The sequence below is a fragment of the Malaclemys terrapin genome, chromosome 1 (genome assembly GCF_027887155.1).
Source record: "Malaclemys terrapin pileata isolate rMalTer1 chromosome 1, rMalTer1.hap1, whole genome shotgun sequence".
Classification (NCBI taxonomy): Eukaryota; Metazoa; Chordata; order Testudines; family Emydidae; genus Malaclemys; species Malaclemys terrapin.
In genome coordinates, this window is record NC_071505.1 from 189,729,037 (window position 1) to 189,754,878 (window position 25,842).

At 42.4% G+C, this 25,842-nt stretch overlaps 1 protein-coding gene across 8 annotated transcripts in view; it reads left to right on the forward strand.

Moving 5' to 3' along the window:
• ITSN1 (intersectin 1) overlaps positions 1–25,842 on the forward strand; it is a 209,889-nt gene that overhangs the window by 30,548 nt on the left and 153,499 nt on the right. For 7 of the 8 annotated variants that reach the window (XM_054048525.1, XM_054048540.1, XM_054048550.1 and 4 more), the window contains exons 2-4: positions 13,642–13,701; positions 20,008–20,100; positions 21,762–21,825. In XM_054048525.1, the coding sequence (XP_053904500.1) occupies positions 13,674–13,701; positions 20,008–20,100; positions 21,762–21,825 (185 nt within the window). In that variant the 5' untranslated portion in view covers positions 13,642–13,673. Of the gene's footprint in view, positions 1–9,010; positions 9,250–13,641; positions 13,702–20,007; positions 20,101–21,761; positions 21,826–25,842 lie in introns of all 8 variants that reach the window. The other variant, XM_054048532.1, reaches the window with a different exon arrangement.

A 25,842-nucleotide genomic window follows, 5' to 3' on the forward strand; every position in this document is an offset into this window, starting at 1 on the left:
GGGAGAGCTGCTTCTGCCCGCATAGCTACTGCTGCTTGTTGGGGGCTGGAGTAATAAATTTGATGGGAGAGCTCTCTCCCGTTGGCTTAGCAGCACTACAGTGGCACAGCTGCACCAGTGCAGCTGTGCTGCTGCATGCTTTGTAGTGTAGCCATAGCCTTAGTCTTCTTGGACCATATAGGTCGTGCTGAAAATGTATTCACTTTGTTACTTCCTTCGTAGTTCTTCTGCCGAGTCCTCTCTCAGCCTTTTTATGTGGCATACGATTGGAGGTCAAAATTTAGTAATCTTTGCCAGAGTGAGTGGACGCATGCTTTCATTCAAGGAATTAAAATTGGCTTTCTAATTCAGAAAGCTTTTTGTATGTTTTATGCTTTTCAGAATGTTGTGAATGAGATAATTCAGCTTTTTACGTAGGCTGTAAATATTTCCCACAAAGGGGCAGGATCATCTACATCTGGAACACTGCTGTTTTAAAATAAGTCAATAAGCTCTCTGCAGTGTAGGCATTTAAATTCTTCCTTGCAACAAAAACGATTTAACCTCTGGTCTGTGGCAATGGACATGGCCCAGTGTAAGCAGATATAGATGTGGTGAAGTCAAAATTGCTAGATATTTGCATTCAGTGATTAAAAATTCATAAGTGTAATGTTTCTTGAAGCAAAACCACTGTTCATTCTTTGTAGTTGGCATACAGTCTCCTTGCAGCTTTGGGGGCAGCCTGTATATTGCTGGCATATGGCCAAGTCCAACCTATTAAAGTCTGGTCTGTTCTGTTCTGCATCAGTAGCTTCATAGGACAAGCTAAGCCTTTCTTTGCAGAATGAGGATTCTTTAAACCCAGTTTACTAGAAAAAGTAGTAAACATTGCTTCTGAGTTCTCTTGTCCAGTATGGCCCCCAAACTGGCATTTGGTTTACCCATGGATTCTGTTGTGAAGCAGTGCTGCAACTCCTTCTCTTGCAGGCTTAGACATCTAGAAATGGAAAGAATTTGCTACTAAAAAGAGGAAAGGTGCAGAAAGAGACTTTTTTTTTCTTCTAGTTCATTCTTGTGCCAAAGAGCAAGCCGTCTCTCGAAAGGATCAGCACTGTGGCACAGGCCACTCAATGTGTTGAGGAATGGCCCCCTAAGAAGCAAGTTGGTTTCCAGCTCTTGCTGAGAGTCAGGGCAGCAGAGACATACATACCTTCAACACGTCTGCAAACCTGTGTGTCAGCTGCTCACTGTGTTTGCCTGTTTTGTTTCACTAAAGGGAACTTTGGGTGTTGGTGGGAGGGAACGTGATGGTAGTAAGTGGACTGTGAGGTAAGGAGGGGTGTAGGATAACTAGGGTTGGTTACATATTTTTGGTTGCTTGCAAAATTATATGAAAGGGAAAGGTGGCAATTTAATTACAGCAGAGCACCAGCTCTGCTGTAATTAAGTTTCAAGTTTAGATATCTCCATGTCAGTACAAGCTAAACTAATGCTCCAAAAGTGTGAAATGCACATATGCTGCAGGACTAGGGGTTTCTGGAAGCCAAAGGCTTGAAGACCATCTATTATCACAGAAGCTGGGTAGCTCAAGGTGAGAAAAGGTGTTGTCTTTGCTCTCTACCTGAGTTCTACGGGGTCTCTGTTTAGGAAGCTTGCTCAGACACCAAAATTTCTGGCTTAAGTGAGATATTTTAAGATTCTCTAAAATCCACGTGCAGATTCTGATTGTTACTTCAGCAGTATTGTTCAGGAAATTAGCATTAATTAGAGATAAGAGGAAGACTCGGGTAGGCAGGTAAGATTGTGACGTTGCACTCCATATGTTTTATGGAAATATGCTAATAAGTGTGAATATAATATAACTGGAATATGCTTTATGCAAAAGGTCTCTTGTAAGGTATCATTACAAAGCTTATAATCTACTGAGTGTGTTCATCCTATTTGTATGAATGTATCATTCTTGCATCTAAAATTAGAAATATGAAGTATTACTCCGAGGTCCTATTGTAATTATGCAAAGTGTGGGCCATTAATGGTGGCTTAGGATCTTGATGGCTCCCATTGACTAGGACGGTTGGTTGTGAATGGGTTTATTTACCTGCAAGCCTTCCTGTGTAGTGAGGTGGGTAATGAAGAATGATGTCTTACAGTGACATGTGACCATATCACATGATACTGGAATCCATCTTAAACCTGGTGCTTTTCCATTTAGGAGGGGTGAGAACCCAGAGAGACACAAGATTCTTGCCTTGTGCCAAAGATATAAAAGGGGGTGGAACAGAATGAAGGGGGCTGCCAGTCATGAGAAATCCCCTAGTTACTAACTGAACTGGAACTAACAAGGACTGTACCAGGGGAAAGGATTGGGCCCAGACTAGGAAGGACTCCAGTCTGTGAAAGAATCTTATTGGAACATCTGAGGGTGAGATTTACCTGTATTCAGTTCCTTAATGTATTAGGCTTAGACTTGCGTGTTTTGTTTTATTTTGCTTGGTAACTTACTTGGTTCTGTCATTACTTGAAACCACTTAAATCCTACTTTTTATACTTAATAAAATCACTTTTGTTTATTAGTAAACCCAGAGTAAGTGATTAATACCTGCGGGAGCAAACAGCTGTACATATCTCTCTCTGTTATAGAGGACAGACAATTTGAGTTTACCCTCTATAAGCTTTATACAGAGTAAAACAGATTTATTTGGGGTTTGGATCCCATTGGGAGCTGGGTGCCTGTAGACAGGAGTACTTGCTGAGCTGTTTCCAGTTAAGTCTGCAGCTTTGGGGGCATGGATCAGACCTGGGTCTGTGTTGCATCAGGCTAGCGTGTCTGGCTCAACAAGACAGGGTTCTGGAGTCCCAAGCTGGCAAAGAAAACTGGCTCAGAGGTAGTTTCAGCACATCAGGTGACAGTCCCAAGGGGGTCTCTGTGGTGATTGAACCCATCACAAAGATAATATAATCATGCCTCTCAATCATTTCCCGAACAGTGGGACTGAGTGTGATCAAAGGAAAGCAAGTTGCTCTGTCACTTGGTCCAGGGATTCTTAATACACAGTCCCTCTAACATGAGTCGCTTATAATTTAAAATTTTTAACATTTTTGGAGCAGAGCTAGAGAATGTGGGGGGTCACCAGTGAAGGGTAGTTGGGGAGGTGGGGGAGAGGAGTTGGGAGGGTGCAGGTTGAGGGGCTTTGCTTCACTGGGCTGTGCTCTGGCATACCTACGGAGAAAACAGCACATACACTGGGGGGAGTCATCAAGGAAAGGGCTTGTCCAAGTACTGTCTTTGAAAACCCAGGTTGACTAGAGCTTTGATGAAGAACTTGGTTTCCAAAAGTAGTTTCTCTGCCATCCTTCAACTAATAAAGGACCCTCCTTAAAGGGACCCCTTTTATCTGAGTGCTCAGAAGTGCTGGCAGAGCAGAACCATAAGGATGAAGAGTGACATACTGGGAGGTGGTGGTAGGGAGTGAAGTGTAGCTATTTGTGCCTTCCTCTACGGTACAAATCCCCCTTCCCTCCCCATTCCTTCCAAGACCCAAGGAGGGTGCTCCCATTCCCTCCATTTCTTCCCAATTGGAGAGAACTGAAACCAGCACTTCCTACCCCATTTGTATTTCCCCCCATTTCGCTTCAGGAAGTGGGGAAGGGACACTAAGCCTCACTCTTCCTTCACCTTCCCTTCGTCCGGTGCTGCTCTTGTGGGGAGAGGGGGGAAGTCAGCAATGCAGGAGTATGGGGAGAAGGGGGGGTAAGTTGTGCAGTGGGGGATGCATGTGGGCTTCAATTCTACCTTCTCATCTGTCTCCCCTTCAAAACATGCCCCCATAGTGCTGAAACCAGGATGGGGAGCTGGGAATGAGCATGTTCAGTGCATGACAGACATATAATATTGAAGCTAGGGTGAGAAGCTGGGGATGGGCATGTTTGGGGCTTGGTCCAGTACATAGCACCAAGATATTTGGGAGCTAAGAACAAGCATGCTCTGAGCATGTGTCGAGTCCCTTCCCAACATCCTAGAGCTGGGTTTTGGGTAGGGACTCTGCATCTCTGCTCTCCTGTCCTTTATTATGTCCAGGTAGACTATGAGCAGTTCATGTAGCCATTACCCACATCATAGCCCCATTATGCTTATTGGGGCATGCAGTAGCAAGGAGCAGGGTAGAACTGTGTGTTTAGGGGACCTTGAAGCAGCAGGGATATATGGGTGATCAGAGCAAATAACATGACAAAGGGAATATTGGAGTAGTTGAAACATCGTGGAGAAATATGGGAGGTCCCAACAGTGAGGGAAGAACATGGGGGTGTTGGAATAGTGCATGGATTTGGTGCAAAGGAGGAGGTTATAGTTGTGCGGTGGAAAATGGGGGACTTCAGCTCTTTTTCACCTACATTGTTCCTGCATCTCCAGTGATCGCCTCTCCAGGGAGAAGAGAAAGAACTGGACAGGCAGTGAGGTGCAGGAGACTAGGAGAAGATGCAGGGGCAATGAAGGGACTAACATGCAGTCAGTGCATTCTGTGATTGGGGTAATTGCTGCCAAGAAGCTGGAGGCAGTGGAGGAGGAAAACTGGGCTTTGGTACATAGAGATGCTGAAATTATATTTGTTTGTTTTTAAAACCCAACTGTCACAGATCCTAGGGAGCGCTCCCTGCTGGCCACTTACAAGAACAACTGTAAGGGGAATCCAAGTCTCTGCTGCTCGGGATCCCCTGGGGTGTTTCAAGCTCCTGGAGTATGAACAGAATACAACCACTGCCCCTATATTGGGGTCCCTAGGCACAGAGGCAGGGTACTGACCTTCTATCTATCCCTCCCCTCTGAGTGTTGGAACCTGCTGTCTAGCTACTTAGACCCACTGGGTGCAGTGTTGTTCCGCCAGACTCCCTGCTGTGTAAACATGCCTTTTGCCTAGAATTCTACCCAAAAGGCGAAGTTTCTAGTTTACAGTTTAATTTCATTCATGCCCACAAAGATTACATGAAAATACTTGTACCTAACCAGGAATATGGAAGAGTTGTTACTCCTCCATTGTGAACTATCCATTAACAACCATACAAGTCAATAGAGTAAAGGATGTGGATTTTAGCTGCTTATTTCCTGTTGGTGGAGGAAGGGAAGTCATAGCTATCTCAAGTGTTATTACTCTATTGACTTGTATGGTGGCTAATGGATAGTATACAATGGGGGAGTTAGACCTTTCATACTCCTGGTTAGGTACAAGTATTTTATGTAATCTTTGTGGGCGCTATTCATTAACCACTATGCAAGTCAATAGAGTAAGAACTATGACTTACCTTCCTCCACCAGCAGGAAACAAGCAGATAAAAACCACATCCTTCTAAAGGAAGTCAAAATTATGGCAAAATATCCCTTGGCAGGATACTATTTGAGGTAATCACAGAATTACAGGATTATAAGAACAGCCATACCTGGTCAGACCAAAGATCCATCTAGCCCAGTATCCTGTCTTTTGACAGTGGCCAATGCCAGGTGCTTCAGAAGGAGTGAACAGAACAGGTAATCATCAAGTGATCCATTCCCTGTCGTCCATTCCCAGCTTCTGGCAAACAGAGGCTAGGGACACTATCCCTGCCTTTCCTGGCTAATAAGTCCCACAATGGCTATCTGCCATGAACTTATCTAGTTCTTTTTTTTTTAACCCTGATTGTTTCTATGTAAATGTAGGAAAGTCTCCGGGCTAAACACAGACCGTGAAAAAGCCAGTCTCCACCAGAGTCAAAAGTTTTTTCCTGGCAATTGTGGGGGCCTAAACTTATCCATTTCTGTGTACTCTAAGCTTCTGTTTATAAACCAAAAAAAGCCAATATTTTTATAAATTACTGATTACTTTAGATATCTCAATATTTGGGTGTCCAACTTGGGACATCTTTAAGGAGCCTGAGTTAGCACATGGGTGTTCAGCATTTACTGAAAATCAAACCCCCTACAGGGAGTCTTGATGTGAGCAATCAAAAAAACAAAAACAAAAAACCACTGTTCAATCTTGGCCAAGTTTTCAAATGTAAATAATGTTTTCATAGAATCAGGAATTTGAAGAGCCCCTAGTGATGCCTGAAGCTTTTGCCAAGCAGCAGAGTGAAATTAACAAGGCTAATCAGTTTTACTGCTCTCATTTAAAACCCTTTGGGCAGCAGTGAAGCTGTTAAGAGTCATGTCACTTGTTTACAAGTCTACATCTGTAGATATTAACAAATTTACAGCCATTAAAGATAATGTAAGTCTTACGTCAGCATTCTTCAGTGAACTCTGAACTGTCATTTATTGTCAAAACCCTGTTACCAGAGTGTCCACATTGTCTGATAAATCCCCTTAAAAGAGCATCTGCATCGGGAGAATGAAAAATAAAGGTTTAATTTCATAACTTAAGTCCTCCATTGAAACACTATTAATAGTTTCCCAAGTTATGTTATCAGTCCACTTTTTTCAGATTCTAATACCCTGATCTGAAATTGTGCAGCTTTCACTTAAGTAACTGAGTGCTAAATTGTAAACTGCTTGCTTACTTTGAACAGTTATTCACACAATTAATCCTGTTAAGTTCACTGGTGAGCAAAGGGTTCATATTCAGGCCTTTTATCAATACACTGGGACATTTTTAAAGAGAGGGTCAAGAGATTAGTGTTTGAAAAGAATGATGGCTATATGTATTTCTTATATCTGAGAATCCTAGAAATGTAGGACTGGAAGAGACCTCAAGAGGTCATCTAGTCCTGTCCCCCGCACTGAGGCAGGACTAAGTATTAGCTATACCAGAGTTGGCAACCTCTGGCACGCGGCTCGCCAGGGTAAGCACCCTGGCGGGCCGCGCCAGTTTGTTTACCTCCCACTGGCCGCGGTCCGCCATCCCAGGCCAATGGGGGCTGCGGGAAGTGGCACGGGTGAGGGATGTCTGGCTGGGAGTCTCACTAGAAAATTTGCTTTCTAAGTTTGACTAGCTTTTGTTCCATCAATGCACTAACAGAGCTGATCTCGTAACAACAGTGGGGCAAGGGTAAATTAGGAAATTCTCAAAATTACTACCCTATTAGGGTAGCACATCAGTGATCCATTTAAATGTAGAAATTGATCACTCTCTTCATTTAAAGCTCTTTGGAAAGTGGTGGTGAGGATTAGCGTGGAACAATGATAACCGGGCTCCTCCTCCTCCTTACTGTACCCCTTTTATGCCTGTGCTCTATCCAGTGTTTCACATGCCATATCTGCACATCAATTCAAATACCCTAGTTCTCCACACATACACACCTCGCCATGGGAAAACCCTGTGTTGCTCTTGTCCATTATGCCACCCACAACACCTTGGCTATTCCATTCACCCGCCAATCCTGATAATCCTCCATCTGCCTGAAGGACATAGGTTACTAGGATGCTGCTCACCTAACTCCATTATATGGGTGTGTTAATGAATTATCAATTATTTTTGTGGTGTTTTCTTTAAAGGTGCATAATAAAAAATTTTTTGGACTAACACTGAGCAGTCATAATTGTTGGCTAATAAGATTTGTGTAGTAATCCATGTATATTCTCTGAACAATGACAGGAGCAGCACTGTGCCAGGATGCCCTAAGCAGCTATCCTTCCCTACTGCAATTGCTCAGCAGCTCCCCCACTGCCTGCCTGCCACACCATAGTACAGGAAGGAGAATAGTTAGCATCTTTGGCTATTTTGCCTGCTTCCCTGCTAGGCTGTGGGAGCTGCAGGGAGATTGTGATAGGAGTTTTGGGTATGTCTGAGCCTAGGTGAGTGCCTAGGAAAGAATGGCTCTCTTTCCCCTATATAGCCACCCGGGAGTGAAAAAGAGAAGCTGAGAACCAAAAACCAGTTATGGCTCCCTGCATCTTTGCTCCAGCCTGGGGTCAGTTTATTGTGCTCCAGTTGGCAAAATGTTCCCAAGGGACCAGTTGGTAGATAGCAACGTGCTCCAATCACTCACCAGTGCATGAAAGATGTGAAGTGTAGGAGCTGGCTGTACCATCTTTAAGCCATATTGGAGTCTCCTTCACATTGAGAAGTAACCAGCAAGGGATGTGTCAGGGTTCCTTCCCCACTCTGGGGTACAGATGTGGGGACCCACATGAAAGACCCCCTCAGCTTATTTTTACCAGTTTAGGTTAAAACTTTCCCAAAGCACAAGTTCCACATTGTCCTTGATTGCTGCCACCACCAAGTGATTTAAACAAACATTCAGGAAGGGTCACTTGGAGCCCTACCTCCACCACAAAATATTTCCCCAAGCCCTTACACCCCCTTTCCTGGGGAGGTTTGAGAATAATATCCTAACCAATTGGTTACAAAGTGAGCACAGATCAAACCCCCTGGGTCTTTAGGACACTGAAAAACAATCAGGTTTTTAAAAGAAGTTCATTTAAAAAAAAATCACTTCTGTAAAATCAGGCTGGAAGATAACTTTACAGGGTAACAAAAAGATTCCAAACACAGAGGATTTCCCCCCTAGGCAAAACTTTAAAGTTACAAAAAAGGGATAAACCTTCCTCTTAGCATAGGGAAAATTCACAAGCTAAAACAAAAGATAATCTAACACATTTCTTTGCTATTACTTACCATTTCTGCAATACTAGATGCTTAGTCCAGATATGGCTTAGGGAGATGTATTTGCCCTGCCCTGGTTCCTTTGCTGACTTCGAGAGAACAAAACAAAAGACACAAACAAAAAACCTGCCCCCACAGATTTGAAAGTAGCTTCTCCCTTTATTGGTCATTTTGGTCAGGTGCCAACCAGGTTATCTGAGTTTTTTAACGCTTTACAGGGTAAAGAGGGATTTTATGCTACCCTTAACTGTATGTTTATGACAGGATGTGTAGCAGCTTCCACTTTTTGCATCACCAGAATACTGCAAAAGGAGAGGAGCAGAGCTCAGAATCTACCCCAAAGTATTGATTTGTGGCCTCTTGACCTTTTTGATATAACATGTTTGGTCCTTATGCTGTAAAGCTTAGACTTTGTTGCTGAAATATGATTTTTTTCCCTTCTTTTCTTTGCAAAATAGTGCTCTCCCTCGTTTGTTCTTCCTTGTTGCCTTGCCATCAACAGCATCCCAGACTCCAGTGACATGCTGTTTGAATCCATTTGGTTCCAGTGACATAAAGAAAACACCTGGAACAGAGTAGTTGGGGGAACTGCACAAGAAGTTGAATGGAACAATGCCAGCAATAACATCCTTAACACATTAGTTAAAAAGAAAACATGCTGATGCTGACAGCCCAGTTAACAACTTTCTCATGAAAGGTGACACGTTTCTTTTAGCCAGTAGGCGGCTATGTTTTCCAATAGACTTCTTTCCTGCAAGCTTTTTTTTTTTTTTTGTATCCTAAAAGAACTTGAGTGGAGATGAAATCAAAGCTTTAGGCAGTTGTTTTTAACAAATTCACTGTCAGTTATGTGAAGCAAAATCTATCTTCAGTACTGCCCCATGTACCTGCCAATAACAGGATGATGCCCTTGTACCTGTCCCCTCCATGGGAATGTTGCCTATGAAAGTGCCAGTATGAACACGCCTAAGAATGTAATCATGTTCTGTTGCTGTACAGAACTTGTAGAGGAAACATGCAGCTGTGAGGTTAATCCGAGTTTAACCGTATAAATTTCAAAGCTTGTATGTATTGTTTCTGGAGCGTTAGGAGATCTGGTGTTGGATGTGGTGGTAGGTTTTCTTTTTTCAAAATTGTCTTACCAGTCAGAAATAGTGAGTTGAAGTAGCCTGCACATTTAAGTGGATATTCTCTATTGTTTGTACCTTAAATTACAGGTATGTTAGGAGAAAATGTAAACTCCAGGCTGAGATTAGACTAAAAAGGATTACTCAGGGTGGCAAGGGTTCTTTGTTACTCCTCCCAGAAAAACTTTAACATACCTGGGTTTTTTTTTTTATTTAACACTAACAAAGATTTTAGTCAAAATAACAGACTGCCTAATATTAGGCATAAATTCTATACTAGAATAAACATAAGATTCCTCCCCCCACCCCCGATTTAAAACCAAATAGTGCAAAAGCAAAACTTCAGCATTTGCATTTCTCTTTAAAAGCATACTGTTGGGGGTGTGTGTGTGAGTGTGTGTGTGTACACACAGTAGATATAACTATGCTAGACACTTGCCAAATACATAAGACATAACGCTACCCCAAAAAGCTTTCCTCCTGATAGTTTAAAAAAAATCCCAAACCACTCAGCATTATAATACAATCAAACTTCTAACTCTACTAAGGCCTGGTCCCCACTAAGTCTCCACTTCGGACTAAGGTACGCAAATTCAGCTACGTTAATAACGTAGCTGAATTCGAAGTACGTTAGTCCAAACTTACCGCGGGTCCAGACGTGGCACGGAGGCTCCCCCGTCGATGCCGCGTACTCCTTTCATCTAGCTGGAGTACCGGCGTTGATGGCGAGCACTTCCGGGATCGATCCCAGAACATCGATTGTCTGCCGCCGGACCCTCCAGTAAGTGAAGACGTACCCTAAGAGTTACACCTCTACCCAGATATAACGCTGTCCTCGGGAGCCAAAAAATCTTACTGCATTATAGGTGAAACCACATTATATCGAACTTGCTTTGATCCGCCGGAGTGCGCAGCCCCACCCGGAGCGCTTGCTTTGATCCGCCGGAGCGCTGCTTTACCGCGTTGTATCTGAATTCGTGTTCTATCGGGTCGCGTTATATTGGGGTAGAGGTGTATTCCCTCTTTTTATACATAAGGAATGCTGAGGTTTCAGACCCAACTGCATGCACTGTCAAATTGCTAAAGGTTACCCTAGCATTTCCTTGGATATAAAATCAAATCTCTCTTTATAACAAGTAAACATTACACTATCTGTCAACAGCGAACTTAAATTGCAATGTCTTTCTAGGGTATGTTGATCTCTCTCTCTCTCTGCCCCCCCCTTTTTTTGTTTGCCTCATATTGTATCTCATATATATCTGTCAGTCTTCAATCTAATTTTTCCAATTGTTCAAGTCTAAATTTCAGCTCTTTCTACATTCATCTATCACTTCTTTTCAAGACATTTCTCTGCTTTTGTGGCCTGCTCTGCTTGTTTCACTCACTGCCTACCCCCACTTTCTCTCTAGTGTTCTCTCTGCTATTTGGTACAGCTTTATGCATTCCTAAGCATCAATCCGGTTGCTAGTTGTTAGATTTATTTTGTCCATCACTGGTGCATGCAAGGATGGAGTGATAAGCTTGCTCTTCCTGTGGAGTTCCTGAACTACATGTGAGAGATTCTCTCCCTTCAAATGACAACTCTGCAATGCTTGCAAGCACTGTGCTGCCCCAGTATTCATAATTGTTGATTTTTTTTTTTAAACATTTTTGTAAAATGTGAGTTGATGAAATGGATTGTTAGTTTCTGTTTTTGATTCGTTTACTCTGGTTCTGTCTCTTATCAAATCTGGTCTTGTGTTCTCGCCGGTTGTAGTTTTCTCTTTTTTCCCCTCTTAGCCATCCACCTCTGGTTCCCTTTTCTTTCTACTTCTTTCCTTGCCTTTCTGCAAACACTCCCACTGAGGCCTTGGCTACACTTGAGAATTCACAGCGCTGCCGGTGAAGCGCAAGTGTAGTCGCGCTGCCAGCGCTGTGAGAGCTCTCTCGCAGCACTGCAAGTACTCCACCTCTCCAAGGGGAATAGTTTGCAGCACTGCGAGCGAGCGTGCAGCACTGCAGGCGCTGATTACACTGGCGCTTTACAGCGCTGCACTCGCTGTGCTTGGGGGGGGGGGGGGGCGTTTTCACACCCCTGAGCACAGCAAGTTGCCGCGCTGTACAGTGCCAGTGTAGCCAAGGCCAAAGTAAACAGAGGAGCTGCTCCTGCACCCCTCAACTATTTTACTGCTCCCTTTCTTCTCAAAGTTTTAAGTGAGTATAAAATTTTCTATGCCACACTGATTCAGTAGTACATCTACAGAGCTAAGACACTGCTGGAAGACTTTGCATAGGAAACTGTTTTAGCATCTGTTAGCTTAAGAAACCAAATCCAGAATACTTGGGGATGGGAATAGAGAAATAGAGGCATGGTTTTGTCTGCTGCAGAGTATGTGATACTGAAGCAAAAGGTTGAAGTGCTAATCATTTATAGTTGGAAGGGCTTTCGAAGAATTACTGTTAGTGACTAAACAGTTAAACATTAATCTAAGTTGTATTATGATATGATTTTAAGCTTAGATATTGAAGGCATTGACACTAATCTTATAGTTAGAAAAACTTTTAACTGCAGTTTAGAAGCAGAATTTAGTTAGTCAGTGTTTATGGAGTGAGAAGTGCGGTAGTAACTTTCACAGATAAACAGATTATAGATCAGTTGTCTATCTTATTTTAAGACTAGTCTCTTCCTTTGTCATTTCTTCTCCTGCTTCCTAAATTACAATTAGTTGGGGAATTTGGTTTTCCTGACATTGTTTTCAGTAGTTGTTTGTTTGTTTTTTCCAGTGACAAAAGTGGAGGTAAACTTATGTAGTAGGTTTAGGAGTGAGGAATCCGCAGAAATCAGAAAAGCTTAAAGAAAGACCACTATCAAATCCAGACAAAAGAAAACTGCTGTTGCAAGTTAATGCCATTCTTTGGTACTTTTGTATTTTAATGGTTTTGATACATTTCTGCTGTTGTTTAAGCAGCCTAAATTATTCTCCCTTCAGTTCTGTTTTCTTTTGCTTTTCTTTTTTTGTCTGGAAAACACAGTGGAATCTAGTAGGACAGGAGGCAGCTTATTCACTATTTTGTGGCTCTGTCACTGGCCATTGTCCTTCTGGCTCAGTTCATGTCACTTCTTGTGTGGAGTAAAAAAATGCCCATTTAAAAAAAAAAAAAAAAAGTTAAACTCAGACACTCTGGCATTGCTTTAACTTTGAAGAATAAGCAGTATTAAACAAGTAAATGTTTTTAGTGGATGCATGGAGTTCCCGCCAAATAATCCATTTTTGCCTTGTAATATCCTTTTTGGAGTTGTGTTTACAGTAGTTTAACTTGCACTCTTGTTAGGTTGAATTAACTTGTTTACAGAGTAAAATGCTATGACTGGGTGCAAAATAGTCTTTTATTTGCATTCTAGTCTTTAGTTTCAATTTTTTTCTTATGTATTTGTAAAATCACAACAAGATACTAAATCAGCATGAGGATGCATCTCAAAGATTCTTGATCAAACAAGATAAAATTAAAATGTCTCCTTGGAGAGAGTGTGCATTTTCATCAGCTGTGGAATTAGATGTCATATTCTTGCACTTGAATAGGATAGAGATGTTGTACCCAATGGAAGTAACGTTTTGAGGAACTTGTTCTGCTGTTGCTAGAATCTTGTCTGTTTGTATGGCTGATTTAACTCTTCCTTACTACATCACTCTTCCATTATAAATAAGGGCACTTAACTTTTGAGGACATTCTTGTTACAAGAGTGAAATGTAGCTCTTCACTAGTAAAGGCAAACAGGAGAAATGCGTGCGATGTTGCAAAAACAGCGTGCATTAGTTTCTCCTCAACTAACAGTTTAATTAATTTTACATCTTAGTTACCCTTATTTTTCACATAGCAATTGACTATATAACTATAATAAAGTGTGTTTTTAAAATAAAGATATATTATATATCTTTGCAGTGAAGATATATTTATCTTAACATACTTCCTTTCTGTTTCAGGCATCTATTAGCAAGCTAAAAGTGACTGAACCATGGCTCAGTTTCCAACACCTTTTGGGGGTAAGATTTTTGTTGTTTGTTTTTGTTTTAAAATCAGAAAAATTACATTCCTTTCTAAATGCTTTCTAGATAGTAATGTCCATGAGACCCATTCACCTAATGTTTAGCCATCTGCTCTTCTGGTACTCTAAGGTGTGACAAAGTGGGTTTTTCCTCTTTATTATGTTGTACGTGAGCCTGTGTGAGTCTTACTGTTTTGCATGAATAGTGTGTGTACCTCAGTTTCCCTGTGTATTGTACCAATGCCTAGGTGGTGGGGAATAAGAGTGTGTGACTTTTGCTGAGATCCTCAGGAGCAGGTGAGAGAGCTCCAGCTGCCTGCATGTAAGCAATGGACGGTGCCCCTCCTAACCGGAGACCCAGGAAGGGGATGCGACCAGGTGACACTTTGCCTGGGAAGGGAGACAAAGACTAGGAGGAGGGGCAACGGGCATGTCGGAGGTCAGCCAGGCAGTCTGCAGTTGGGGACTCAGAGGGGGGATGGACTTCAAGTAGGAAAGGAGTCAGGCAGGATTGGAAAAGAACTGTCGCCAGGGGCAAGAAGCCCTCCATCCTGCCCCCAATCTCATAATGGCAGCAACACTAGATGGGCAGTATGCCAGCTGGAAGATCACACCTGAGTCCCAATAGCCCACACCTGTGGCTCTCAACCTTTCCAGACTATAGTACTGTATCCCTTTCAGGAGTCTGATTTGTCTTGCATACCCCCAAGTTTCACCTCACTTAAAAACTACTTGCTTACAAAATCAGACATAAATATACAAAAGTGTCACAGCCCACTTTTACCAAAAAATTGCCTACTTTCTCACTTTATTTTATAATTATATGGTAAAAATAATTGAAGTATAAATATTATACTTACATTTCAGTGTATAGTATATAGAGCAGTATTAAACAAGTCAACGTTTGTGTGAAATTTTAGTTTGTACTGACTTAGCTAGTGCTTTTTATGTAGCCTGTTGTAAAACTAGGCAAATATCTAGATGAATTCATGTACCCCTGGAAGACCTCTGTGTGCACCCAGGAGTTCACGTACCCCTGGTTGAGAACCACTGGCCCACACCAACACCGCTGTAGTTACACCTCTGACTGTGGAGCTCAGCTGCATCCCCCCGCTGCTTTCATACTGATTGCAAATGGAGGGCTCTGAAAACTGTCAACACCAGCTTCCTCCCACTTCCACCTGTATAAAAACCCATATATCAACCCCTTCCTTCCACTCATGGACCCCTACTCGTATGCAGGCTGAGACCTCCAGGGCTAGCACAGGCTGTCTGGCCCACATAGGTCTCATGCAATACAAAAGAGCAGAGCTTCTAGGGAGCCCATCCATGAGCTCTAGGCTACTTTCTTCCCTGAGAGACCTAGAAGGGACCCGTGTGGGGAAGGGGAGACCCAAAGCCTAGCCTCTTTGAGCACAGGCAGATTGGTAGCCATTTGAAATATATTTTTGGAGCAAACTCTGAGCCCAATTACACTTCCCTCTCTGAAGCAAGATTATGGGGACAAACTCCCAAAGGGGAAATAAATGAATAATAAAATCAATGCTTGGTTCCCCTGCTCACCTTCGCGAAGTGCAGCATGGCAGACCTATGCAGAAAAATCAGATCATGGACAAATGTTGATTTTTCTAGGCATGTATTACGCCCCTCTCTATCTCCAAAAACAGGAGTTCTTCCTTCTTTAGGATGGAAGGCCTGCGGTCTAGATCAGACAGAGAATCAAATAGCAAAATAATAATAATTAAAAACCCACAATAATATAGCATAGGCCAGGGGTGGAGGCAACCTTTCAGAAGTGGTGTGCCAAGTCTTCATATAACTAAACTATTGTATGTAAAGTAAACAAGGTTTTCAAAATGTTTAAGAAGCATCATTTAAAATTAAATTAAAATGATGATCTTATGCCACCAGCCTGCTCAGCTCGCTGCCAGCCTGGGGTTCTGTTCACCTAGGCCAGCAGCGGGCGGAGTAGGGCCTGCAGCTGGGACCCCAGACCTGGGAGTGGGTGTTTCAGGGGTCAGGGCAGAAGGGTGGGGCGTGTAGGGCAGAAGGGTGGGGCGTGTGGGGCGTGTAGGGCAGAAGGCTGGGGTGTGTGCTGGAGTATGGGGGGTTCAGGGCAGAGGGCTGGGGGTGTGTGGGGGTACAGGGCAGAAGGCTGAGTGTGGGGGGGGGTTCAGAGCAGAGGAATGGGGCTGTGGAGGTGCAGGGCAGAAGGCTCTGTGTGTGTGTGTGTGTGTTTGGGGGGGGGTCAGGGCAGAGGGCTGGGGTGCTAGGCTCATGGGGGTGCTCCCAGCCCCCTGCCCTGAGCAGCTCACGGCAGGGGGCTGGAAGAGATACGCCCTATTTCACCCCCTTCCCCCAGGCTCCGTCCCTACCTCTCTCTGCCTCCTTTACGGAGCTGTGTGCATGCTGCCGCTCTTCCCCCTCCCCCTCGCTAGGGCCATCAGCTGATCGGCGCAGGGAGGGGGAGGAGGAGGGGCAGGAAAGCACCACACTGGGGGAAGAAGAGGGGGAGGAGGGAAACTTGGGTGCCGCAGAGCCAAGCTTTTGCCTCCTGCCCCAGCAGTAGAGAGCGGTGGGCGGGGGGGCTGAGTGGGGCTGGGGCCAGGACCGCGGCAGGGAGCTGCGTGCCACTCAGAATCGGCTCACGTGCCATGTTTGTCATGCGTGCCGTAGGTTGCCAACCCCTGGCATAGGCTTTTTCAGACAAGAGAGTATTGAGTGCTGAAAATACGCTAAGGAGGCCCACAGCCACCCAAGATGAGCTATAGCGATGTGTCCCTCCTCATGGACCCTGGGAATGTTTAATGGAGGGGTAGAAATGTCCTGAGCATTGCAGTGCTTACTTCTGTCCAAGTCCCTGATAGTTCTTTTTCTCTCAAAGTTTTCTTTCCTTTCATCTTGCATTGTGTTTTACTCATTCTTTGCTTTCCTCTTGGGCTATTGTCTGTACCCTACAGCAACTCCGTTACAGTGCTGCAGCTGTGCCGTTGTAGCACCATAGTGTAGATGTTTTTTACGTCGACAGAAGGGCTTTTTCTGCCAATGTAGTTAATCCACCTATCTGAGGGATGGTGTGATAGGTTGATGGAAGAACTCTTCTGTCAACCTGGCTGCCTCTGCATAGAGGGTTAGGTTGACCTAACTGCGTTGCACAGGACACGAAATTTTTCACAGCCCTGAGTGATGTAACTAGGTCAATCTAATTTTTAAGTGTAGACCAGGCCCTAGTGTTTCAGCAAAACTTTTTTCTGTATTTTGAAGTGATGTTAGTCCTTTCCTGCTGAAGAAAAATATGTAGAGGCTCAACTTCTGAGTTCCTGCTCTTTTTGGTAGAGACTTCAATGGCTCAGGGACCATATTCTAAAACTGTTCAAATGGGGTTTCTGAAAAACTGACATGCTTTATGGTTTGGGAGACCTGTGTGGATGATGTCCAGATCTCATTAATCCTACATTTACAGTATTTGGGCTCAATATTGGAAGCGCTCAGCATGTTATGTGTGGGGAATTTCATTCACAGAGCAGTTTCTGAATCTTGTTGACTAGTCTTAAACTCTGGACTATACTGTTTGTGTCCTGTCACACAAGATGGATAAACTGTTTTATGAACAAGTTGTGTTTGAAATAATGTTTGGACCATGTCTATGTGAAGTTCTTAAATGGGTGTACAGAGTCTCTGAGAATTAGGCATAGTAATTGGGAGTTTTCTTCTCTTGCAGTCTGATCATTTTGTCAATTTAATTTTCTGTTCCAAAAAATAAGTCTGGAACAGTTGAGTGCTCTTTCACTTTTTGATGAATGAAACTGAACGATTATCTTTTAGGGTTCCAGTGTCTGATAACATACCTTTAAAAACCCCAGATTTGTTAAAAGCTTTAAAGGACTGGCCCAGGTAAACTTAGGTAGGGTTACCATTCGTCCGGATTTACCCGGACATGTCCTCCTTTTGTGTGCTAAAAATAGCGTCCGGGGGGAATTTGTAAAGCACTCACAATGTCCGGGATTTCCCCCTCCCCTGGCAGAGCAGAGCGAGCGGCTGGGAGGGCTTCAGGAAAGTCCCGGGCTGGACTCCGGAGCAGCTTCCTCCTCCCACCCCCCTCTCCCTGCATTCTGAGCCGGCCGGCAGCTCCTCCTCCTGCAGCCCGCTCCGGCAGCCCTGTGCAGGGCCAGGGACTGGGTTTTGTGTTGTGCTGGGGAGCTCAGCCATGTGTCCGGCTGGCACAGAGCCCAACACCCTGTTCTGAGCAGCAGGGTAAGGGGGGGCAGGAGAAGGGACAGGGAGGTTCTGGATGGGGCAGTCAAGAAACGGGTGGGGGCTTTTGGAGGGGAGTGGAGAAAGTTTTGGGCAGTCAGGGTACAGGTAGGGGGTAGGGTCCTGGGGGGGCAGTTGGGGGGGGGTCTTAGGAGGGGGCAGTTAGGGGACAAGGAACAGGGAGTCTTAGGTAGGGGGTGGGGTTCTGGAGGGCAGTTAGGAGCAGGGGACCCAGGAGGGGGCAGTCAGGGGACAAGGAGCGGGGGGGGTGGGGGGCTGGGAGTTCTGGGGGGGAGCTGTCAGGGGGCAGGAGTGGGGAGAGGGATCGGAGCAGTCAGGGGACAGGGAGCAGAGGGGTTTAGATGGGTTGGGAGTTCTGGGGGGGCTGTCAGGGGGCAGGAGTGCGGAGAGGGATCGGAGCAGTCGGGACAGGGAGCAGAGGGGTTTAGATGGGTTGGGAGTTCTGGGGGGGGCTGTCAGGGGGTGGGGAGTGGTTGGATGGGGCGTGGGAGTCCCAGGGGTCTGTCTGGGGGTGGGGGTGTGGATAAGGGTTGGGGCAGTCAGGGGACAAGAGGCAAGGAGGCTTAGATAGGGAGTGGAGTCCCGGGGGGCAGTTAGGGGCAGGGGTCCCAGGAGGGGGCAGTCAGGGGACAAGGAACGGGGGGAGGGTTGGGGGTTCTGGGGGGGCGGGAAGTGGGAGGGGCAGGGGCGGGGCTAGGGCGGGGCTCCTCCCGTCCTCTTTTTTGCTTGTTGAAATATGGTAACCCTAACTTAGGCAATGATGTAGAAATAACGAACAAGATCTAGACAACTTATTATTGCAAGTCTGTATCTTTAATGTTCTATTCAGGAGAACTGTATTTTGTTAGCATTAGATGTCTTTGGTTTCCTGAGATTCTGGCCAGCAATAGTTGTTTGTTAGCTCTGCTGCAGCAGTAATAACTATTATATGCTCCTGGAAGTGTTGAAAGACACTGTTGTATTACCAATCCAAAAATTATGAAGACCAACCTTATGTGCAATATTGTGTAATAGTATCTTAAATTATTTCTTAAGTGAGAGATGAGATGATGTAGTGTTGGCTGTAAGTATAAGGAAAAGTAACCTGGAGGGCAAAAGAGAAACTTTATGAAGAGAAGAGAAACAAATGCAAAAGTGTCCCGACTAGACAGTGGAAGTAGATTCTGCACATCTGTACTGAGATCTGGAGAAGGCATTCTTAATGTCACTGTATTGTGTTTTTTTTTGTTTTGTTTTGTTTTTAAAAAGGTAGTTTAATGTGAAACTTATTAAATATTGAACTACAAACTTTAAATTTGCTCTGGAGGATCCAAATAGTACAAAATACTCCTACATGTTGAATTTCTCACTCATTCAGGAGTATAGTGTGGGTGCTCTCTTCCTACCTTGTGCTTTTTTGTTGCCTATTTTATGTCCTCTTGCATGTTCACATCCTTCCTGGATGAACAGGTGGCATTTATTTCTACTTCTGTGATGGTACAAACCCATTTAATGCATGACTGTTGATGGCTTGTGACACCTCTTCACTGTTAAGTTTAGAAGAAGAGACTGCATCATGTGCTGCGCAGCATGTGCTGTTTGAGTGGGATTAGCTTCTTAAATAAGCAAAACCACATGAACTTTCCATGTTTTCTCTTTCATTAAACAGATATCTTTTAAATGTTGTCATCACAAATTGCATTACATGTTGTGTAGATTATTTATAACCTAAGATATCAATGAGCATAAAATTGCTGAAGCATTGTTTAGGAGTTCATTTCAGTCTTTGGTGGTTGATTATGGTAAGACTGTACATATGTCTGCCTATTTAAGAATATGTATGAATACAACTGTAGATTAGTTGGATATGAGATTATTTTTTATCTAGTCTAATACTTAAGTTTTCATAGGCAAATTAATTCTGCTAGTACCACCAAGTCAGAAGGTTAAAATGTTAAAACTTTGTGTACAGAAGACTTGGGGGTGGGGGGGGGAGTAGTGTATCTTTTATGTACTTGTTTCTGACTTCTGTATTTTCTTTCTACACAAGGCAACCTGGATATCTGGGCCATAACTGTGGAAGAAAGAGCTAAACATGATCAGCAGTTCCATAGTCTGAAACCAACATCTGGATTTATCACTGGTAATTAGATAGTTTTTCACATCTAATTCCATTTAATAATATCTAGAATTCATAGTAAATAAGTATGTACAAAAATTTATGGGAAAAATGCAGGTATGATTTTATTCATACTGTATTTCAACTCTCTTGTATCTCTCTGTCACATCAACGCCATCTCTTTTTGAATATTGCTGAAAACTTTGTGTCTTCTCCCTGGTTTATATCACTCGATTTTTCTCTTGTGTCATTCTTGCAGTCATACCTGATTCTCTAAAGCAATGCTACTCTATCTTGTAGAACTGCTTGTTACTTCACAATAATCATTGTCATAGAATCAGAACCACAGAATCATAGTGTGATGACTTGATGTTACTTAAATTAAATGACTGGCACCATTGCGATACATTGTCATGTTGATTGATCAATATACGCAAAAGACAGTCTAATTGTAAGTTGCACCTTTTTAAATAAAATCTGTTTAACAATTTAGTTAAACCAGTGCAAACCTCTGTATGGACAGCCTTGTATATCCATTTACAAGTGGCTTATATCAGTTTAGCTTGTGAGGATTAAGCAGTAAATCCACACACATGGCTTGCATAGGTCTCTTAAACCACTGCAGATCGGGCTTAACGCCACAGAGTGATATCAAGATCTTGTTCTGTGGCTGTTTGGTGGCTCTGTTTGGTTCTCTTTCCTCTCACCGCAGCTACATGTGGAGAAAGAGAATGGAGGGTGATATGTTGCCTTCCTTGCTATCCACCTGTTAGGAGGCATCCAAGAGTCTCCAGAGCCTCATCTGTGGCTCTAAAGAGCCACAAGTGCCTCTCCCGGCGTAGGTTGATTATTGCTGCTCCTCATATGACATTGTACAAAATCTGGTATGGTTCTGTGTGTAACTTAATTTTGTAAAAAATTTGATACGTAATACTACTTGTAGTCCTTCTACTCCTTTCCTTCATAGATTATCCAATTTCCTTTCCAGGGACCTAATCCTACTGCACCTAACCCTAATGTGCTGTCTTGTCTTTCCCATCCTTACTCTTCTACCTTTACCAACCTGGACTGAAAATGGGAAACTACCTCAAAAATTTTGCTATTCCTTTTCTCAATGGCTAATTAGTCTGAAATGATAACTGAAGAGTCCCTTACTCAATTGGTGCTGACGGGTCTGTATTGTACCTTAAATACCCATGAAAAAATAGAATGTTTTATGTTTGTATTGAAGGGAAATAGTATTTCCTGTAGAGAAAGTGTGTGCTTCCTTGATTTCACTGGGCAGATGATTCCAATAAAGAAAGAGCCTTTAAACATGGATTGGATAGCAGGAACCATGTTTCCTATTGTTCATCTCAATAGATTTTTCTGGAAAATGTTAATGTCCAGTTAACTTTAAATTTGCACCAGTTGCTGCCATTTTAATATTTAAAGCATGGGGTGGATATCTCCCCAATAGACACCCTTGATTCACCAGTACCTAAAATTACATCTGTAGTATTGCTTGTAGATTAAGTGATAAACTGAATTTAAATAATATTCTGTAGTATGCTCCATGTTACAATATATGCTTTTTAATGTTGCTATCTTTTGAATGTTTTGACTTATAATTTAACTTTTAGCTCTGTCTTCTGGGTATTATTAGCAGTCCTTTTGAAATGATGCCTTTCTAACTTATTTTACAGGTGATCAAGCTAGAAACTTTTTTTTCCAATCTGGATTACCTCAACCCGTGTTAGCACAAATATGGCAAGTATATTAAAAAAAACCTTCAGTTATATTGGAGCAAGTAATTCAATTACACACACTTCACACTTAACATGCTGCTATTTAAAATCACTTGCTTTGCTCAGCCCATAGGCTAAAAGTCAACAAGACAAAAGCCTTGTTGCTATGATCTGGCTGTGAATATTTTTAAAGTTACTAATATATTTAGTATGCCTCTTGCTGGAGGTAGCAATCTTATTGGAAAGTGACATTTGTAACCAAGTGGTTTGGTAGGAAGTGTAAGAGACCATATAAAATGTTTCGAGCTTTGTTAAATCAATATTAATATAGTCATAAAATGCAACAATTATTTTTTTTAAAATACTAAGGGCTGGTCCACACTGGGGCAGGGGATCGATCTAGGAAACGCAACTTCAGCTACGAGGATAGTGTAGCTGAAGTCGACGTTTCCTAGATCGAACTAAGTTTACTTACTGTGGGTCCACGCGGCGCAAGCAAGCTCCCCCGTCGACAGCACTTCCTCCTCTCGGCGAGCAGGAGTTCCGCAGTCGACGGGGGAGTGCTTCTGGGATCGATTTATCGCGTCCAGATGAGACGCGATAAATCGATCCCAGAAGATCGATCTCTACCCGCCGATTCGGCAGGTAGTGTGGACTTAGCCTAAGATACTAGATATACTAATGGGACTGTTAAACCAGATCTAGACAATTGTCATAACATTTATAATCTGCATAAAATCTACTCTCATCATAGTTCAATGATAATGGAGTTTAAGGCAGGAGAGGAGGAACAATGATTTTATTTTTCCTGGGTGAGTGAACAAGTACAAATTTGCAAAGCTGTTAAACTGCTAATAAACCCCATTGGAAACTGGTACCTAGTTTCTTCATGTAGGGCTTTCAAATTGCTACTGTTCCAAATCATATCAAACTTTGACTCAGAAATGCTAATTTTAATGAAAATCTTGAAGAAAATATATTCTCTTCCTACTTGACCTTCCTTCTAAACTGAGCAAAATGAATATGATTTTCCTTGGCACATTGCACTGGTAGTGGAGGGAGGGGGGATCACTGTGTTGACATGGAATCTACATAGATGAAAGTTAACGTTAACCAATAAATACGAGTTGTTTTCCATGGTATCTCCTTATTGTGGCCACTCTTACTTTTATACTAGTAGAAATGTCTCAGTATTTCATTCCCTTATGGAAAGAGTGGCTCTCTATGAAAAAGGAGAGTTATCTTGCAAGAAGACAGCTGCTTTGGAAATGAGTATCTGCCCTCTTGCTGCTTTATGACAAGGCTTGAAAGAGGGTGTGTGTGGGGTAATTTTTTTGCTTAATTTTCAACCGTTCTCAGTCAGATCTTTGGTCTGTAATGCAATGGCAAGAAGGCAATTATATTGACAGCCAAAGGATGTCACAATAGTTGTTCAAAGCAATCTGAGATGTAAAGAAACAAGAAATTGTGACCTCCCCCCATTTGAGGGGTAAGATACTCCAAAGGACATCTTTATGTGGTGGAATAAACAATCAGTAGTATAGTTCCCAAAGGTCTTGTGATAGCTTCAAATCTTTGTGCTTATTCATGTGGATCCATTGTCACTTCTTGGTCTGAGAGACTTTCGGCTTCCATGGCGGAAGTGTGTGTGTGTGTGTGTGTGTGTGTGTGGCACTTATGTAGGAAAAGCTTCATGAGTTGTCAAAGATCTATTCATATATAAATTTGTTAGTCTCTAAGGTGCCACAAGTACTCCTGTTCTTCTTTTTGAAGATCTATTCAGTGGATTCATCTGCCTCAGTCTTTAGCTCAAGTGCTCTGTTCGCTGTTTCAGACTATAGGTCCAGATCTTTGTATGTGGGAAGAAAGCTATTTACAATCCTTAATTTTCTATCTGTATTCTACATTTCCCTGTCTAGTTGGAGTTCACCACTGACAAAACCCCCAGTTTGTTAGGACTGCCACACTGTCATTTTCTATGAAGTTTATAGAATCTATAAGAAAAAGTTAAAACTAAAACAAAAAACAACTTAAGGTCCCCAATTCTGCAAATGTTTAATTACATGTGTATCTTTACTTGCCTAATTATTTCCAAGGTCTTCAGTAGGGCTACTTGCTTGAGGTAAAGTTTTGCATATGATAGGCTCCAATCCTGCCAACACTAACTCATTAACTTGTTAGATTCATGGCTCCAAAAACCAAGTCTGATGTAATGCAAAGTCGCATCTGCTTTTGTAGATTCTTTTGTTAGCTATGGAAGCACTTGTCTGGGGAAGTACAGCTGTGAGGCAGGAATTGCAGAGGGTTTGGCCTTGTTGACGGATAGTTCAGACAGGCTTCAGATCTGTTACAGGAGGAGTAATGCAATTTAGAATTGTCAAAGATATATTATCTCATAATTTAAAAAAAATCTGGCTTGCATATTTTTAAAAATATCTTCAAGTTTGATTTTAAAAGGTATAGTTCTCTTTTAAATTTGGTGAAAACTGAATTGCTATTTTGAGTAATGCAAAATCTGTTTTCACTAAAATAGAATATCAGGAAAAGCTACCTAGTTGAAATGGTGTTTAAACATCTTCTGCCCAACAGAGCTATTTTGAAAATATTTTGAAGCTGCAGTAATTTGTTTTTAGACGTGAGACTACATGAAGGCTGTATTATAAAATTAAAATAGCAATAATTCAGTTCTTAACAAAACATCTGTGAGAATGTTGGGAGTTTTGTAGCACAGCCTGAGGAGCTGCTATGGTTTATCATGACAATTCTTCGGATGATCTACTTTTTTCAGGATTTGTTGGCTGTCAAGCCAGTAATCTATAAAGTGTCTAAAAAGTCTTTGAAATGAGACCGTAATGATTCAGAAAGTAAGAACTATTTTTAACAAGGCCATAATCTGGATTTCTTCCAAAACCCATAGCGCTGTTCCTCCCTCCTGAAATCCTCCACCCAGTCCCCTCATCTCTAGCTTAGTTTAAACTAGTACTGGAAATAATCAGTGCAAGCTGCTGCTTATTATATTCAGAGTTCTGCAGCAAACATTAAAATAGTTGGTAGATTTACCCTCTTCTGACACCTGCTTTCCTCCTAATAGTGTCAAATTTGTGGAAGCTAGAGGAATGATGGAAAAATGTTATGGTAGGGCAGACCCTGGGATTTTACTATTTAATGTATACAGTAGTATAATGACACTCAAAACTTAATTCCTGCTGTTGTGTTTGAGTTTCATGGTTTAGGATGAATATGGGAATTTAAGGCTAGCTTTAGTCCAGATCTTCAGTTGCAGAAGAACTTACTTGCTGGAGTGTGTAACATCTAAAAATAACCTTCAGAAAGATATTTTTGTAGTTTTAATAAGCCATGCTCTAAGCAACACAAATCCTGCCTGCCCAATCCTTGCCCTCACCATCAATCTTGCAGATGGGAACATTGCAGAGATTCTACTGCAAGGTATGGGGAAGATGGTGGTGCTGCTTCTACCAAAGTGTAGGCGAGGAGAGATTTATGTGAAGAGGACCCCTTTTGCACCTAGATTTTGGGGGTCTGATTCAGCCTTTTGCAATTATCCAAGTAAAAGAATCTACAGTTATGAACACAGGAACATTTTATAGATATAATAAATCTGTAATCAATTTACTGTCCTACGCTGGTTTCCAGCCAGGTCTCAAATAAATGAATTAACGTACATTAAGTTCTTCCTAATTTTGTTATAACCGGATACTTTGTGTTTTGTGGAACAGTGAAATGTAGGTGGTAGTTACTGTCAGATACTCACAGAACTCCAGGCATAGCTTTGTATTTCTGCTAGCACACTGCAATCATTTAAATGTGTGTAAATACTGCTGCCTTCTAGTTGTATTTCATTTTCCTGAAATTTGTGTGAAATTGAGTAAAATAGCAAAACTGTTCAGCTACAGCAAATGAGTAGAATAGCAGGAAAGACATTAACTAGAGATGAAAGATTTTATTGACTAAATGGGTAGACAGGAGTTTTCTCATTCAGTGAACATAATTGGAATTGTCATATCTTGTTTCTGATTAA